Source organism: Sander vitreus, chromosome 7 (genome assembly GCF_031162955.1).
Source record: "Sander vitreus isolate 19-12246 chromosome 7, sanVit1, whole genome shotgun sequence".
NCBI lineage: Eukaryota > Metazoa > Chordata > Actinopteri > Perciformes > Percidae > Sander > Sander vitreus.
This window is the reverse complement of record NC_135861.1, coordinates 20,335,954-20,355,220: the sequence shown is the minus strand read 5'-3', so window position 1 is coordinate 20,355,220 and position 19,267 is coordinate 20,335,954. Positions and strand designations below refer to the sequence as shown.

General features: G+C 41.2%; 1 protein-coding gene across 1 annotated transcript in view; it reads right to left on the bottom strand.

Annotated features, from left to right (window-relative positions):
* nkain4 (sodium/potassium transporting ATPase interacting 4) overlaps positions 1 to 14,960 on the bottom strand; it is a 46,473-nt gene extending 31,513 nt beyond the window's left edge. The window contains exon 1 of the mRNA XM_078255214.1: positions 14,586 to 14,960. Within this exon, the coding sequence (XP_078111340.1) occupies positions 14,586 to 14,639 (54 nt within the window). The 5' untranslated portion in view covers positions 14,640 to 14,960. The remainder of the gene's footprint in view (positions 1 to 14,585) is intronic.
* Positions 14,961 to 19,267: the final 4,307 nt, after the last annotated feature.

Here is a 19,267-nt window from a genome sequence, read left to right as displayed (position 1 = left end):
ATAGAAAGGCCTCTGCGCACACACGTGCGCGCACACACACACACACACACACACACACACACACACACACACACACACACAATTAGCCCACAATTCATAGGAAGCAGGTTACTGGAGAGTGGGGTAGAATTTGATCAAAAGATACTAGAACGCTCTTCCAGGAATAGTGAGCCGGCTACACAACGACCCGTAAAAGCCTCCAACCGTCCGCCTGCGAGCACAAATGACTCCCTCTAGGGTGACGGAATCTCTTAGTGTGTATTTTGGTTTTGGGTGTGTATATGTGGAGAAGCATGTTGCCCACACATACCATCCCTCCCACCATAAATACTAAGCAATAAGGGGGTGGGCATGACAGCAGGATGCAACAAGCCCCTCTCTCATCTCCACTACTGCCAATCCTTTGTTTGCTCCATCCTCTTCTCGCATTTTTTTTTATCCCTCTAAATCATGAATTATCATCGTCCTTCAGCCACGTGATACCAGATTACTAACAAGGATCGTAGACCCCCCTACTGCTGTTAGATGATTTTAGCTTGTGTATATTCACTCAGTTTCTAGAGGTGTGCATAAACAAGCAGACACAAACTTAGGGATAAAGAACACACAAGTGGACACAGCCTTACACTATAATTCCTCCTCTCCTCAAAAGAACATCAAAGTCCCAAAACATTTCAGTCATCACCACCTTGTTAACATGCCATGAAGAAGAAGACAGGGAAGTAAGCCACACATAAGAGTGATGAGGATCAGAGTGAACGTGTCTGAGAGGGAAAACACGTTTGAGTTGCATCAGTTGATAGCTAATTAAGATGTGCATGTGTGCTCGAGATAAGTGGCTGAAATGCATGAAAAACAGTTTAGTGCTTTGCCTAAGCTTCCAACTCGGATATCAAGCAGAGATATGGCACGGTGATTATGACAGTTGTTTATGATAAATAACTCACCTGTGTTGTCACAAGTTAGTGACATGCAGTAGTACAATACACAATTCTGATGAGGTGTTAGGACCTGATGACGCTGCCCCAGAGCGAGAGGATGGAGACAACGGGTGACCCTCTCATTTTCACAGCTCTCCACCTTAGCCTCCAGATACTATAAATCAAATCAGTGTTTCTCAATCTGTGCATGTCCTCTGTAAAATGTCCTCTAATAATGTTACTGAATGTGTAGTCAGGATATGTGGCTTTGAAGGAGGTAGTCTGTCTGTGTGTGTGTGTGTGTGTGTGTGTGTGTGTGTGTGTGTGTGTGTGTGTGTGTGTGTGTGTGTGTGTGTGTGTGTGTGTGTCCATTCTGTATGACTTTAGGCTGCATGAGTCAGTCTCTCTGTGTTCAAGCATATAACTGACTCACATCGTCAGGCAGAAGGATGACATTGAGGAGATGTGAGGGGTGAATTTCAGAGAATAACTACGGTCACGTTATCTCCTGTTTTTATCTCAATGGACTCGCTAATGTGTATTGTATTACTATGACATACAAGTACACATTAGCCAATGAGGCCAAGCCTGATAAAACAATAATATTCAGAGGGGCAATTTGCATTCAATATCCAAATTACCAGTTGTTTCAAATGTGTTTTGCACTTCAACTGGTAAACGTACTTTACTGCCTCCTGGGAGTCACTGGGAGTGACTGCAAGGGCAAAACATGACATATTATAAACCACAGCCAGCCTCTGATTCATGGCTTGCATTTTACTGTCTTCTCTTTGTATAGTTTTAACATTGAAATTACCAAGCAGTAACTCCACTTCTATGAGCGTAGCCCTTTAAATCACTGGTTCCAAATTTGGCTGTTGAGATCCCCTCCAGGGGAATGCAAAACAAGTCTGACGGGATCAGCACATGGTTAACAGGATAGAAAATCTGAAAAACATCTTTGCTACACAAAATCTTTTTTTTTTACTTTCTTCTTGGCATTTTCCTCGTGAATTACTTGATAACAGTACCTCTGAAAATCTATAGAAATATTAGAGTTCTTCACAGGTTCACTCGCTCTTAGAACTCATAATCTGACATGGGCTCTGAGTCCAAATTATACTTAATTATACTCTAATAAGGTCATTTATGGATTTACGGACCTGAATGGATCAGAGCGTACTCAGTGTCAGCTCTGATCACGTAGCACATCATAATCACTGCAGGAGCAGATATCTATGAATATACTGTATGTAGGATGAAGATTTATGCCATTAAATAAAAATTCAGTTTTTTGGAATTTTATATCAAATTGGTTACAAAATCAGTTAACTTCAGTTAATATTGTATGTGAAATTTTCTTTTGTGAGGTGCAAATGTTCCACCAAAACAAGTTTCTTCCAGATACTATTTTGCAGAGCCACCGTCCGGAGTTTAGCGCCGCCCAAGACGATTGGGATTGGTTTAAAGAAATGCAAACAACCCAGAGCGTTTTTTTTCTCCTATCCCAGAATGTTTGTGTGGAGTAGACAGTGGCAATGCGAGACTACTGTCAGTATAACTGTTCTATTCTAAATCTAAATCAAGTGAAAGACACAGAGACAATCCATGAATCAGAGGCTGGCCGGGTTGTATTTTTTAAATGTGGCATGCTTTGCCCTGGTTTGTCTTTACACTGTGACTCTCAGCAGGCAGTAAAGTACTTCTCAAAAACCTTCTCCAATCCAATTTTTCACCTCTCGCCTGGGTAAAGTCATTATGCTCTGGTGCCTGCCTGGTCCTTATGTAACTAATGGTGCCAATCTCAGCATGTGTGATGGGAGAATGTGTGTGTATGTGTGTGGCTTTCATTGGGTGCATGAAGGGTTGGATAGATAGATAGCCCTTGGTGGTGCCTGGTCTAGCAGAGCTGAGACAGGGATTAAGAGGTAGGGTGCCTTCATAAGCCACTTTCTTCTTCACTGTTTGAAATATGGTCTGCACAGTGAAACACACAGCAGCTGGTCTCTTTGTACTTCACTAAGTACCGCTTGTTTTAGGTAGCGGTGCTAAACAGACAGTGAGTAAAGTACGACAGAGCATTAGGGCCACATCAAAGGAAAAAAAAAAAGGAACATATTTTTTTATTTTGCATTTCGAGAATAAAGTCGAAATGTCGAGAATAAAGTCAACATGACGAGAATAAAGTTGAACTATACCATTTCAAGAATAATGTCGAGATTAAAGTTGAAATGACGAGAATAAATTCAACTCCTTTATCACTTAATCACATTAGAGCGACTGTCCGCCATGCCAGCTGCCATGTAGGCAGCATCATAGATATGGGTTACATCCTTAGAGTGCTGCGCTCGCCTGAGCACCCCTCCTTCAGGATCAAACAAGTTGATCAATTGTCTTATTGTGTATTGTGATACAACATATCCTCTCTGTATTGCACGTAGGTGTAACCATCAATACCCTTGCATCTGTCCATTACAAGCTATTTCAGTTTGCAGGAATGCGGCCACCTCTCCCAAGTTTGTGTGGTTTCTCCTCCTGAAGAGACGCAATTTTTGGCACAATCTCTTCAAAGTCCTAATACTTATCACCATACTGTGTTTATGCGCTAAAAGAGAAAGACTTCATGCACTTTGTAGAATACTATAGGTAAAGTTAGTAGTTTGGTTTATTCTCAAAAGTCCGACTTGATTCTTGAAATATCAAGTTTTTTCTCGACATGTCGACTTTATTCTCGAAAAAGTATTTCAACTTCATTCTCGTCATGTTGACTTTATTCTTGACATTTCGACTTTATTCTCGAAAACGTATTTCAACTTTATTCTCATCATGTTGACTTTATTCTCAACATTTCGACTTTATTCTCAAAATGCAAAATAAATAAAAAATAAAAACTTCATTTTTTTTCCCCTTGATGTGGCCCTAATGCTCCGTCGTAGTAAAGTGCTCATTGCAGCTCTGTTTTTTTGCAAAGTGGCCATTGAGAGCCTATGTTTCAAAGAGCTCTTTATTTAAGATGCAATATGTTAAACTTCTAGTGCTCTTAGTGTTAATAACATGCTAATCTCTCAATGCTATTGGGAACACACAACACACAAATCCGTCCCACTGAAAGTAACACGATGAAAGCCAGTGCTTTGAACTGAGTCTCCCTCTGGGCACTGGCAAACTACTTTAAACTTTTCAGTTTTGTGTTGTAATGTTCTCTGTTACTGTCGCTCACTTTAAGATTAAGCTATACTCAACTTCTTGGCTGGACTAGTCCACAATCATTTTCTGTTTACTTCAATATTATTGAGGGCAGGTGAGTTTAGTTCATTTGAGCTTTCAGTTGAATGAAGCTCTCCCTTCTCTGTATACAGTCCATGGTCAGACCTATTGAGAGTCGCCCTTTCTGGTCTCCCAACTGGCCGTGTTAGTTGTTAAAGTTATCGCACTCTAAGAAACTCTTCACCTCCTTTCTGTCTCATCTGCTACCTGGTTTCCTCAGCCCACTCTCATCTCCCTTGCTTTTTTACATTTACTTTCTTATCTTTCAAAAATGTTCTTCCACTCTTTTAGGTGTGCATTACATGCTATTTCCCTCAGATAAGAGTAAAGCTACAATACAGACAATTCAGTGCTTAAATTATTTAAAAACTGTCATTAAGGGTTGTTTTAATTAACAGTGTAATTATGTACACTGTTGTACATAATTAATCTCTATCGTCTACATAACTGCACAGAATACTGTACTCAACCTGCATTTTGGTATTTAATGCTTCTTTTGCACTTTTGGTTGGATGTCAACTGCATTTCATTGGCTCTGTACCTGTATCTGCTAAATGACAATAAAGTTGAGTCCAATCTAATCTAATCTTTCACCGTGGTCATCGTGGGCCTAAACCTGGGTGCTTCGCAAACTAGGTTTCACAATTTCATGAGAAATTATGCACATGCATCATTGGCTGTCTGAATTAGTTTTATACTGCAAAGTGTAAATATTACATATTTTTAAATCTGCGAGAGAAAGAAAACAAGTCGATTTTACTTGTACTGCATTGCTAAAAAAAAGACAGGCCTTTTTCACAGAAAATATATTTTGACAAGACACTGAAGAAAGAACTGAAGTAAATTATAACATATACCGATAGTTGAATTATATTTAGCCGCTTCGGTTTCAGAGCCCTTGTAAAGTGCATGTTGGTTAACTGTCAGTTTACTTGAATACTTAAATAGAACAGAGCCATCAGTAATATTATTAGTAACACCTGTGCTTTTCCTCCTACGACAAGTCAAAATGTCTGCTGTAAAAAAGAAGTCTAATGAGCTAAAATACTTGAGAGGCAAACAAAAACAGTATCAGGGATCGTGACAGCGCAGCAGAAAGCAGCTTTATATTTTTATTCAGTACATTACGGCATCTAGCTGTACACAGTCGTAACATACATTTCATTTTAAATTAAAATAAGACATTATATGAAATTTAAATAATCCCCTTGATACAATTAAATATTTACATGTGTCCGGATGTATTAAGTAATTATGACTCGTCAGCACCTATTACCCGTATAAACTGTTGATTAGAGGATGAAGCTCAGAGGATAATGACTACATTGTGTAATAGAGCATTCCATGAATTCCGACAAAGGAAACATTAAGTCTTGTTTCCATGTTAGTCATAGCTAATCTTTTGCTAGAAGAAACATAACAGTTCTTAACCTGTTCCACGTCTAAACTGCTTTCATGCTCACTTTCTCAATAACAGCAGCCTGCACAAAACTGACTAGACAGCATTTTAAGGATTTTAGCAGAAAAATCAACAAGCTGACTTGATGAAGCAAAGTTCATTGAGATGTGTCCCAAATTCATACACTGTGACAGCAAACATCCCCTCTCACATGGCTGGTATCTCTTGTGAAAACGCTTATCTCACTCAGTCTGTCTTCCTCCCTTTATCTCTCTTCCTCCAGTTTGCCGTCAGCCAACATTTCTTTTAAGATTGTCTGCAAAGGTGGCAGCAATGTTTGGATTATTAGAGGCTAATTTAGATTTTGCTGCATCAACTTGAAGAGGAATGCAGCAGCAGTGGCTGCATATGATTTCAGCCTCAACCCGAGGGATTAATGTCACTTGTGAGGTTTTGTCTGCTTTTCTTGTAGCACCAAAGTCCTTGTTTGTTTTGTGGGTGTCATATGGAAAATTAGGGATGAGACAGCAGACTGCATCACACACAGATACTTTGATTTCTCAGAGAAGATGACGGAGGAAAAGCAGGACAAGAATACAGCCATGAATAAATCCCAAACACACTAACAATAGACAGGATTGAAGTGAAAGTGACGAAATGAGAGCAGCTTAAACCAGCCAATCTTCTCTCTCCTTCTGTCTCCCCATGTCCCAGATCTAACAAAAACTGTTTAGGTTTCGCCCCAATTAACAAGTAGGCAATTTAGCTGCAACAGAGGAAATTCTCATCATGATTACACAGTCAAGAACAGCAAACAGCTGTCAGCAGTTTGTACCCTCCAGCTCTACTTTCCATAACAGAGTCAGTAATGTTGCTCTTTTCATCATAATACCATCACTCTTAATCTTTCATCCACCAGTAGAGGAAGTTACGCTGTGTGCATCCCTGCTGTCCGACCGTGTAATCACACAACATAATTAGAGCAAAAACATCCGTGAAGTCATCAACCGCTTGTACAACAAGGACTAAATGCCAAAAAAAACAGTGGGGGTATTTGAGTTAGATGAATATGCTTTGCAGCCATTCAACTGAATGTGATCTGTCAAGATAGTCATTCCAGCTGTGGTGCTCCCAAAGCAATTTATTCGATGCCACACTATAACAAATGACAGTGCTGAAACAGTTGGAATGGAAAGAGAGAAATGGGCTTGCAAATAGTTGTAGTTTTATCTCCATTATAGCTCAATATTGCAGTGTCATTGATGTGGAACACACACAGGCACACTCACACAAGCCTCTGCATGGATGGGTAAATGCGCACACTCTCACATTTGCCAGCCCAAGGTTTTCACTATAACCACATAATTAATGGTCTGTTAAATTGAAGACATTAAAATGGTGAACAGTTGTAAATAGGGCCACCAGGGACAAAGAGGAGATGGTTTTTCCGAGTACACATATTATTATTAACCAACATGCACACAGCAAGGGCAGTGACTCCCAACTCTCGGGAAGGTCGAGAAACAACAAGAAAGTCACCACCTCTTCCCAATTAGCATAAAACCTGGCTGCTTTAGTCCGTTTTGAACAAGCAAAGTCATTCAAAAGTATAAAATAAGCACATTTTAGATAAAGTTAGTCCAAAGTTAACCACTCAGCTGTATCTGACTGGTTGCTATGTTGCATTTTGGGTGTGTCGTTTTTTGTGGTGAGGTTAAAGGCAATGTATGCAAGGAGAGCTATCTTTAGAGTGACAGTTGTCCTGAGAGCAGGATGTGTACGGAGCCTCGTGTTGTATTCAGCCCCCCCCCACCACCACCACCACCACTACCCAGAGGTCCTTTATAGCACTCGTCTCTCTCCTCAGCATGCTATCTCAGATTTGCATCATACATTCCCATGTTTCTGTTTGACAGGTTGGTTTTTTTTATCTCCTGCGGGCTCTTCAACATTTTATTGTATACATAAAGGTTTCCGTGGTAACAGTGCACAGGAAAGGAGGGAGGGAGATGGAGATTAAAAACGAAAGAGAGGGAAAAAGGAAAGCTAAACATAGAGATCTCAGGTCTTCAGGGTCATGCACATAATTGGCCCCGAGTGAGAGGTCGAGCCACCACCCATCCCCCCCCCATTTTTCTCTCTCTATTTCACTCCACCTTTCTATCTGCATCTCCCCTAAATCTCCAGTGGCTCTGCCCCACTGATAAATCAGCTGGTAATCAATAATTTAAACATTTTCCCAGCAGGGGGAGAAAACCCCCTCTTTCTGGGAAAGAAGATGTAGGGGGGGGATAAAAGATAAAGGGAAAGGGAGATAAGACAAAGCCTTGTTGTGTTTTAACAAAGGATACACGTTAGGGGCGGAGCATGAACATTCATTTTACATTCAAGCAGTGCCTCTCATCTCTGAGTACCCAGGCTGCATTAGGCTCTCAGGTGAGAGGATGACACAGTGGAGGGAGCTCCAAATTCTGAGCTGTGAATTTGAATTTATTATGCAGTCACCTTGCCTTTGTGACCTACAACACACATAAACACATTCTCTTAAACACTGTAGGCTGTTGTTTAATCAACTTGTTTTTGATGGGGCTGCTACTAGTGACGAAGAAAGACCTGTCAGGGTCCGCTCTTCTGTGGATGAGGGCTGCTCAGGCATAGCAATCAACACAGTCTAGGTCAAGACCACAATCAGCGCTGAACACCAGGGGTCCATTTGACAGCACAAGCACAGCACTCACACACTGTACTTAATTATGTCGACCTGGTGACCTGCCAAAATGAAAAGAATAAGGGCCCAGAGACAATGTAAGACAAGGGTTAAGACTTCTGTGACCCACGGTCACATACTGTCCTCCATCTCCCACTTCTACAATGTATCTAATAAGGAAACGAATATGCCACCACATGAACCCTCCTTTAAAAAGGACCCAAAAATTAAAACATGTACTTTCTTTTAAGATAAGTTGATTTTATGTATTGACCTAAAGAATCTGAGTCTTAAAAGTCAGGGAGTCCTTTTTCATAGTGTTCGACTGGCTTTCCCTATTGTCTGAACTGCAGCTTTTAATCAATGGTCATGTAATTCTAACTGTCTGAACAGCAACTTGTATTGAATTAATCTAATTGGGTCCGAAAGACAAGTAACATTTTTATTAATGGCTGTGTCCTTCCACATTCTAAGCTGCTGAACCATTTCAGCCAGCAGACTTTAGCAGGCTTGCCTGATGCAAACTGCCAAGACGGAGCCTTGACGACCTGAAGTTATATTATTATTTATATTAGTTATATTCCATTCTAGGAAAAACGTTGGCTCATATCTATTCAATATGGATTTCATTTCTTTGTTTTTCAATATGTCATCACTTAGACTAGCATGTGGATTTATTTACTTGTATTTACTTTAGTAAATGTAGGCTTTGGTGATGCTAGCCAAGCTTCTCTTAGTAATGTTAGTAATGATGGAGGTTGTATACGTCAAACCTGCAGTTTTACCCCTAAATTCTACAAAATAATGTAATTGTGAAAATTGTTAAATATTTAAACTGTAATGACCTGTTTGAATTAAACACAACAGTCTATAAGTGTGACAGACTGATTGAAGTAGTTTTCCATGTGCTCTAGCAGAGAATTTCTTAAAATTCACTAACAGCTTGACCTACTGCATGTCCTATTGACCTATCAGTAAATTAAGCTAATAAATAAAAATGGAAGAGGCCACTAGCGAGCAAAGCCGTGCTGATTGTAAAATCACAACACCATAGCATCTAAGAAGCAGTTTGTAGAAGTATTTGGGGTTCTGTTGTGCAGTGCATTACACTACATATATGGGTTTTGCTCAAATTAATTCAAACAAATAAAATTACATGTTCAAAGTTGTTAAAACTGGACTTTTTGAAAAAAGTGACAGCCCTGATAAGAACTGAGAGATAAGAAAAGAGTTTTTTTTTTGTTTTTGTTTTTTACAAATGTCATTACTTGCTTTGATTGCTCTTGCATTTTTTTTTTTTTTTTGCCAGGAAGGCCTATGAGGCTACTTTAGGCTCAAACTTGGCTTCACAGTGTTGATCAATACTCGCTGGGTTCCAGATAATGGACTATGAGTCGCCTCAGGCTTAGTGGTGTAGATTACAAACTCCACCCTCAGTCCACATCTGACATATTCAGTCATCAGTGTGTATGTATAACCCGTATGTTGTAATGATAACTGTCTTCAAGACATACAAAGCACATACTGGTACAGCTCCATTTAAATCTACTAGTCAAAAATAAATTAACTAAGAAGCCAACAAATAAATTGCTGCTGGCATCTGTTGGCATTCGGTGAATGGGGAGCCCATCACTGTACAGCAAGCTGTGTCTCACACACACACAGACACCACATTTTGTATCTGCGTGGATAATTCAGATAGGGATGCTATCTTATTCTGCCACCATCTGTGCAAGCCAAAGAAAATAGTAAGAAAAAAAGGTGTTTCACAGTCCGGAAAAAGGCCTAATGAGAACCAAATAGCAGGCCCAGAGAGGCAGAGACAAGGGTAAAGAAACAGAGAGACAAAAGAGCTGTGGCCATTCACTCAATTCCTGCTGACTTATCTCCTCCATCAACCTGGCAGTGCCAAGGAAATACAGTTCATTATCATTGTTCAAACTAGACTCCACGCTCACAAAGACACTCTAAAGAAGTTACACCCATACGCTCAACAAAACACCCACCAAAAAAGACACCCTAAACAGATGTCTGCAGCATCTGTAACTGATCAAATTGAAATCTTCTTGCTCTTGCCAAGAACAGCTTTCATATTTCACTATTTACCAGGTTTTGATATATCACTTCTCCTGGGAAGACAGAACAGGGTTATACAGTAGCAGTAACTCTCAGTCTGCTGGCCTGATAGCATACAATGTTTTATGGCCATGCAATTTGCCCCAGCTGCTGTAATTATTCTTAATTACAGCTGTGTGATGCATTAATATCAAAGCTATGGGCCAAGACCTTGTGTATGTGTGTGTCTGTCAGTACACATGCGTATGTAGATTGGTGAGGTGGGAGAGACAGTACGTTGATAGACATCCAGCATCTCTACTGTTGATGATATCAGTCTAGTGTCTTTGGAGAAGTGGGCGTGGTTAGCTGATGGCCAGGGTCAGACTGACACATGACATTTGGACACTGATTTAACCCAGTACTGCAGGTGTGTGGGACCGATTCATTGAGGGATTCATTCAGGGATTCATTCAGGAAGAGAAAAAAAGGAGAAGATGGAGGCTTTAAGCAGCAAGATACATGAGAGCTGCAAACTACACGCTGAAAGAAAGACAGTATTTGAAAGACCCAGAGTTTTCCCCACAATACAACTTTTAAAACCTGGCCTACAGGTGCCGATGGAGGACGCTGGAAAACGGACCAGGAGCGGAGGTCACTCCCAATGGCGTTGTCATCGAAGCCAGCAGCCATCTTTCGACTGCGAACTGAGACATCGTCTGGGTGAGTCAGTTAACACAGCACAACCTCTCTAGAAGTAGGAAAGACATACACTCATCCAGGCCTGCTCAGGTCTCATTCTCACATTAAATGCAAACAGGCAGGGAGAGGAGACAATATATTTAATGTTAAGAGCTAGGTTAGCCTTTAGTAGCTGTGTTCCTTTATTCTACGAGCCCAGGTTAGCTTAGCCGTGTAACATTAGACCCATAGAATATTCAACAGGAAATTTGAATATTAGTGCTTCCATAAAGCAAATGAGTTAGCAATAAAGGCAGAGGGAATAAAACTGCCTAAATCTTTTGTAATTGGTGGGAGATGCCGGCCAGGGGATAATGTTGTGCCTTTTAAAGATAACACTCTTCAGGAGGAGGCACTCTGCTTCTCCGCTAAAACTTTCTTGAAAGCACTTTGGTTGAACTCTGTCTTCTCCTCTGAAGCCTTTACTACAAACATGGTATATTCTCCAGCTATGTCATAAAAAGAGTAGAGCAAAAGTTGGCAGTGTGATGCAAGATATTACACATAAACACTCACATAGCACTCTGATTTAGAGGGGTGAGGATGAGGTAAAACTTGCGGATCTCTGCTGCCTCTGTACTATGGATCACTTCACTAAAAGCCCTACATAGAACTATATGGGTACAAACGAAGCCATTCACTGTGACAACATGGACATTTTTTTCTTCTCATTGCTTGTGATCAAAGAAAACGCCTTCCAGCTCTTTCCTTCATTTCTCTCCTCTTGTCAAAAATGACAAAGCTGCACTTCTTCCCATCATACAAAGGATGTAATCTTTACCCAACACTAGACCTACTAACCTACAGTATAACTCACAGGACAGAATGAACAGCTGTGTCTGTGTGTGAAGAGGCGTGCATGAAATAGTGTCTGTGTCTCTGTGAGGTTGTATCCATCAGTGCTGCCAGTGCAGTTATGGCCAGACATTTTCAGGGTCAACGTTCAGTTCTGAAGTCATTACCCTTGTTCAGTGTGATAGTGTGTGTGTATGTTGTGTGTGTGTGTCCCCGTCTGCCCTTTTTCTGCAAAACCACCATGACCAACAACGAGGCCTCCTCCATTAATCACACACTGTCCACGGTGCCGTATTAACCATCAGCTCCACTCAGAACAACGTCCCTCCTCATGGCCAGTCGCTGACATTCACAATATGTCTGGACCGGTCCCGGTAACTGACCAATCGAAACACTTCCACGCCAGGTCAGCTTTAGGTCAACACTTCAAACAACCGACCCGTTGAGACAAAATGAGCTTGCCTGTGTCTCGGAGTATAAACAAATCATTAGACAGACAGGGCTTCCTGCCAACGTTCCTGCCATTCTCTGGGGCTGATAGGGGTTCTGACAACAATCCAGCCCTACTGTCTGGACTATTTAGGCTGCTGAGGGAAGAGGGAACAGAGGCGTTTCGATCAATACAGGCTCATTATCTGTTGCCTTCTGTCCCAGAGAGATGAGTCCCACCGCTCGGCCTGTTGATGAGGAAAGCGCACCACAATTCAATTAGGGGATGGCCGAGATGCCAAAAGAGGTTTGATCAAAGCACTATGCCTGGCTAATTAGCACACACAGCGGTTCACAAGGGATATTTTTACATCTAAGGAGCAGAGTATGTTGTTTTGTTAATGGTAGTTTTACCCTGTAATGGACTGGGAATAACCTGGCTCATTGTCAATGCATAGGTTTCAGCCAGGGGAGAGTGGGAGCCCCTTGTGCTGCTCCACACACATGTGCACATGTATATTAATGACACACGCACACATATGCACATTTGCTCACCTAAATACACACGGCTACAACCTTACAGCCTTTCCAAAGGTCACACAGGGTTTACTGCAACCCCTCTTTGCGGGTTAACCTCATCAGACATGTGTATGTGTGCGAGTGTGTGTTTCTGCAGACAGGAAGTGTCAGGTCCTCCAGAAAAAGTGCCAGGGGAAAATAAAGCTGTATCCAGGAGTCTTCAGGGACTTTTTAGGCAGCCCACTGACAGCTTTATAAACCTCTTAACAAATGGTCGACATCCTCCTCTCTAATGAGGCAAAGAGGTCCGAAGTCTGGGAAGGGAAAACAAGTGTGTCCCTCAAGGTGAGTTCACAGCCCTCAGTGTTTGTGTTTGTGTCAGAGAGGGAGGAGTGATTTTAATAAGGGAGCAATACCAAAGCCATATAGATACAAGCAGACTTTCTACCTATTGTCCAAGTTCCCTATTCCTCACTTATTTAATGAATTTAGAGCTGTAACCTGTCAGGTGCACAGGCTCAAATACACAACAGCACTCCATCAATTTGGAACATAAAGTGGGGAAAGGGCAGCAGGATACTAGAGCCGAAGGTGGTAAGAAGTCATTCTTTTCTTTTTTTAAACAGTTATGGGTGATACCAACTGCCATGTCCATCTCTTCCCATCAAATGCTTTCCTTTTGTTATGTGTTCCATTTTTCTTTATTTTCGAATTCACTCACGCACGATATGATATCAGAACCATCCCATCTGACTCTTTAGCTGTAAAAAGCGACACTTACTTGGGGGCTCATGTTGTGAGCAAGCTCAGTTTTAATACCACCATAAATAACATTGTCACACCCTGTCAAGTAAACTCTACTCTACTACGGCTACCATCAGTAAAATGTCACAGCCCACACTTCACCGATCAGAAACTGAAAAGCTTTGTGGATCAACACTCTCCAACATACAGCTGGTTTGAGTTCTTGATGAACAATTTCTTTCGATCTCAAGATCAAAAAAGATATTTATGGATTAGCAGACATCTTAAATATTTTACATCAGGAGGTGGCAACACTCTGGATGTTAATCTGAAATACAGACACAGGCTTCAAGTTTATGTCTCACACAGAACTACATGATGGTGACTTCAGGTAAGAGTCTTTATTTGAGTATATAAGGTCATCCTATAATATTCAAACGAGCAAATCCATACATTAGTTGATGCACTATCATCATGCATCCCACAGTAGTTGACCCATTTACTGCTGCCCATCACTGTGCCACTACCTCAAGGCTGTTAGTGCTGAGAACAGCTGGCTTCCTAACACCAAAAGCACCATAATTTTTCTATCACGACAGTGAATTTCCTCAAGATCAAGTAAATAAAGAAACACTCGTACTTAAAATCGGGCACAAAACACACAACATCTATCTATCCAGCGTGATGATTTCAATTCAGACCCGATTTCAGCAAAAGCGAAGGGTGTGTAAGAGAAAATATGAAAACGTGGAGACTTGTTTGTAATGTGCGTCTGGTAGCCTACTTATAGTCAGCTCCAGAAGTTTTAGCATGTAGCCTACTGACATTTCTAAAACGTCTAACTGTCCTGTTAATCAGTTGTTCGCATACATGTGATAGGCTATTACTGCCCAGTTAAAAGAGAGATTCCATTCCATCCATCATAAAGTACCATTCTAAAGAATATTACAGTAACACTGTAAGTTAGTAAACACTTGTAAAACAAGTAGAGAAGTGTGGGTCAACTCACCAACTGTAAAGTGCAAATAAAGATAAGAGTGCATCGTCCGCTGCAGCAGCCCATTGTGTCAGCGGTGAAAATGTGATTCTGATCCGGGAGAAAGGGACTTGGAAACGGGTCGAAGGAGCTCTCAATGTGCCGACCAGACTCAGTCCTGATCCAAGCACCGGCGTCCCATTCTCCTCTTTTGCTCCGTGTGTCTAAGTTGCTGAGCCCAACCCCCGCGGCAGGATCGCCCTGTCTGCTCCGGCTCTGTGTGTTTGCCTCCGCTCCTGCCGGCCGGTCGCACTTGAGGTGACTGGCTGGGTGGGTGGTTGCGAGCCGGTGTGTATGGAGGGGGAGGAGGGGGAGAGAGGTGGTGGTGTTGGGGTAGTCAACCGTAGGCTGGGATGTGGCTCACTGAGGGCGTCAACTGGTTTCCGGACGCTGTCTGTGGTGTGTCACAAGAGACAACGCGCGCTTGTTAATTTCAAATGTTCGAACAGAGGCAATCAATTTATTGTCATGGTGACCGAATACATTTCTATTGAAGCAACATTTAAAAGGCGTATAATAGCAATTAAAATCACGAATAAAACGACAAAGCCAATTACTGCATTCATTTGTGGGGAAACGTTAAAGGTTCATTGCCTAGCCTAGGCCTACTAGTGTTTGTTAACAAACTCATTTCATTTTTAGGTTTAATGACTTTCGTGTGTGAGCTCGTGCTGAGAAGGGACACTGGATTAAATATAGTCTATGGGTTAAATGAGCTGCTATTAATGATGCTGCTGCTGATGGAGGACAGGCGCCATCTTGTGACTATATGATGAGATGCACTCCTGACAAGTACAAAAGCACGCTATATTACAGGGTTATTATTCAAAATGGAAGCCAGTTTTTTTTTTTTTTTTATGTGATTTTCAAGACACGTCTCTTAGACTCCGTTTGAACTAATTCATATTATTACGGGCCCCCTGATTATCTTGGGCATTATTGTAAGATACCTTTAACCTGCACTTTCTGGTGAAATTATTAATTTTACTATTTTTAATAAACAAGTTTCTTTTGCTACGCAAAGCATAACCCCCTCCTCTCCAAATGATTGGCCCTGCCTTTCTCCACACATGCCCTTTGTTTTAATCTCAATTTGCCTAGCCATTGCTCGGTATGATTTATAATAAAAAAAGATCTTAAAATCAACTCTCTCAGTCACCCTCCTCCTCCTCTCTCGGAGTGCAGGTCCCACCTCCCTCTCTCGCTCTCCCTCTTTCTCTCTCTCTCTCTCTCTCTCTCTCCCTCTCTCTCTCTCTCTCTCTCTCTCTCTCTCTCCCTCTCGCTCTCTCTCCCTCTCTCTCCCTCTCGCTCTTTCTCTCTCTCTCTCTCTCTCTCTCTCTCTCTCTCTCTCTCTCTCTCTCTCTCTCTCTCTCTCTCTCTCTCTCTCTCTCTCTCTCTCTCTCTCTCCCTCTCTCTCACTCTCTCTCTCTCTCTCTCACACCAATTTGATGAATCTTTTATACTCGTCTGCGGGCTGAGTGAGGGAACACTTCACATCTCATTTCATCACACACTTCTCCGCTTTGCTCCTTTAAAGTAGCGCTCCATCTTCTCTCTGCTCCGCATCGCCCTCCCCACCTGGTCCAGCCGGGGCCCAGTAGCTCCTCCCCCCTAGCGCCAAAAATAACCACAGGGTATTTATGGAAGCCGGCGAGCAAGCACGAATTGGTTTTTTCTTTTTTAATCGGTAGAGGGGGAAAAGGCTGTTCTTTCATCATGAGAACCCACAAACTGAAAAAATAAGCATCGTGATCAATTTGAAGTAGCATCACCACCTCATCTGTTTTCTCTGATGATGATGTTTGTCTGTGCTCCAGACATTAGGCTACTTTTATTCTAGTCATATTTTCTAGTCTTAGATAGGCATTCTTAGGCACATATACTAGTTTGCTCAGGTGTGTGCTCAAGGTTCACCTGAACCAACAACAAGTCAAGACAAAGAGCTTTGTACATCAACAAAGATGAAGGTAATGTAATACAGTTAAAAGCTCTGGAAAAATCAATGTGGACCTTGATTTAGGATTGGTTTTATGACTTTATCAATTTATTATTGAAGTTCAAGAAAGAAAACTTTCAAGAAAGAAAGTTTAACCTTTCATTCAGCTTGTTTCAACAATGATGCTTATACCTTTTACTGTGTGAAATTCAGATTCAAATCCAGATATACATCACATAGAAATATTCTAGATGCCTTGTTTAAATCTTTCTCCACACATTCTGCACCAAATTCAGGCTAATAGGCAATATTTTCTATATTTGGAAACATTTGAACAGCTACAATCCTAAAATAAAGTTGAAACAAAGTCAGTTTAAACAAAGCTTATAGGCTGTATAGCACTAGTTTGTAAAGATGGGCACACCAGCTGGTCTAACACGTTATTACATGTAGGAACTATTTGTGTGTGTGTGTAGTCAGTGGCATTAACCAATTTGTTTGTAACAGCTGTCATGTTTTACTGCATGAAGCCAGTAAGTGCAGGAGCTAGTAGAATACATTAGTGACTGTCCTCCACGTCTTGCACGCATGAAGCTCACTCATTCACAACTGCATTTCTTATGAGAACATGTTTCTGAATGTGTGACATAAAAAAATGTCTGTGCGTGTGTATGTAGGTTGGTGGGTGGGAGAGTCAGACTTAGACAGAAGAGCCAAGGCTGAAATAAGGTCACTGTTATAGTTATATTAGAAGCCTTGATGGAAATTCTCCTTGTGTTCTCAATTTGCCCATTTTGCCCAACACCTCTTTATCGACTCACTCTGTGTGTGTGTGTGTGTGTGTGTGTGTGTGTGTGTGTGTGTGTGTGTGTGTGTGTGTCTGTCTGTGTGTGTGCGTGCGTGCGTGCGTGCGTGTGTGTGTGTGTGTGTGTGTGTGTGTGTGTGTGTGTGTGCGCGTGTGTCCAGAACACTTCTTTCATGACAAGTGTGTCCAAGCCCTCAGGGGCTGCTGTTCTCCAGAAAGACACTAATGTGAAGTGACAGGACAGCCAGTGGTGAGCTGCTCTGAGGGGACCTGCATTGTGGAGGAGACCCAGGAGTCTGGCTAGTAGGTGGACAACAATAGAGAAAAGACCTCAAAAGGACAAGGCTTTTTCTCTCTCTGAAAGCGTCTTAGGCTGGCGCTTCTAGTTCCCACTCTTTCTGTCTTTCTCTCTGTTTCTCTTTTTCACTCTGTGTTTCTCTTGTCACACATTTTGGTGCTCAAACACCCCAGTGAAAATTCCTCATGCAGACACTGTCTGTTTCATACAGCCAATTCCTCATTTGTGAGGCTGGCAGAGATATGAGAGCAACATAGATAGTTTCCTTTCTTGTGCTTACAGCAGCCTGAAAAACTTCCCCAAATAATTGTGGTAACAAAGTAGTTTGCCTATACCACAGGCTTACAAAAGATGCCATTATTCAGGCTGAAATACTGTTTGTCACCTGAGGGTGCTGCTGTGCCTACAGAGACAACACAGAATACTTTGCATTGGTGCACCTAACACCGATTGTGGCAAATAATACATCATAACCTAACCTTAAATCAGCTAAATGAGCTGCTACCTTAAGATCTACAGGACATTTATCAACACAGACTACCATAAATAGTTGCAAATTACAGCCACCACTGGCTGTCCCAAAGATACCAATTCTTTCTTTATTTAGGCCCAGGCTTATTAAAGTTTAGGATTATGCATGTGCCCTTGGAGGCAGAGTCTCATCTGATTTTTATTCACTATTTTGCCATTAAGAAAGTTCCAGACTGAAGAAGAATGAAGAATAAATACAGAGGTTATTATGAGGAGCATGTCAATAATTTATAATAGGATGATGCTTTGGTGAAGAAATACCGGTCGCCAGAATCACAGTTGGTGTTATTCTAACACTGGCCGCTTGTGGGCAGTCGTCGGTGAGGTCAGTTTTAATTGAATGGGTTCCTTTACAGGTGCGTCAAGCCAGTCACAAGATGGGACAATACAGGATATTAGGTAGGTTTCCTTCGAAATAAATGCATAGAATTAGTTGAAACTTCTTTCCAATAACTATGGACTGTACAACTGTGAAAATGCATTTAGTAAAAAACGTTCTTTATTTGATCGATATAATAGCTTAATGTTTTTATAATCTAGATAGTATCTAGATTATATATAGTCTATGGTCTAAATCCATAAATTGGAAACAGCCGAGAGGTTGGGGCAGGTATGAGGTAGACCATTATAATATGTGTCATTATATTGAAATTTTGGTTTGATAAATCTAGTTTTACTAGGTAAAACAAGATTTCTGAAAACAATGTGTTTAGCGTATGTTTATTTAAAAAAAATTAAAAAATGTCATATTAAATTGTACCTGTATATTAATGTTAGCTAGGTTATTTATCAGTATCTGCCAATAGCTGAGGACTTTGAGCAGGAGAGCTTGTGCCATTACTTCTCTCTGTTGTGTAAAGTTATTTAAAATGGACCAGAAAGCTTAATGGTCTATGACACAGGCTAATATTTGCAAATAATATTATGCAATTAAAAAAAACTCACAAATAAATGCATTTGGCAAACAACTAATGCTAACTTAAACATATTTAACTTATGTTAGCAGAAACGGCAACATAAGCATACCTTTGGAGTCATTCTTTCGGCGATTGTTGAATCCAATTTCCACAGGTATTGTAGCCCTG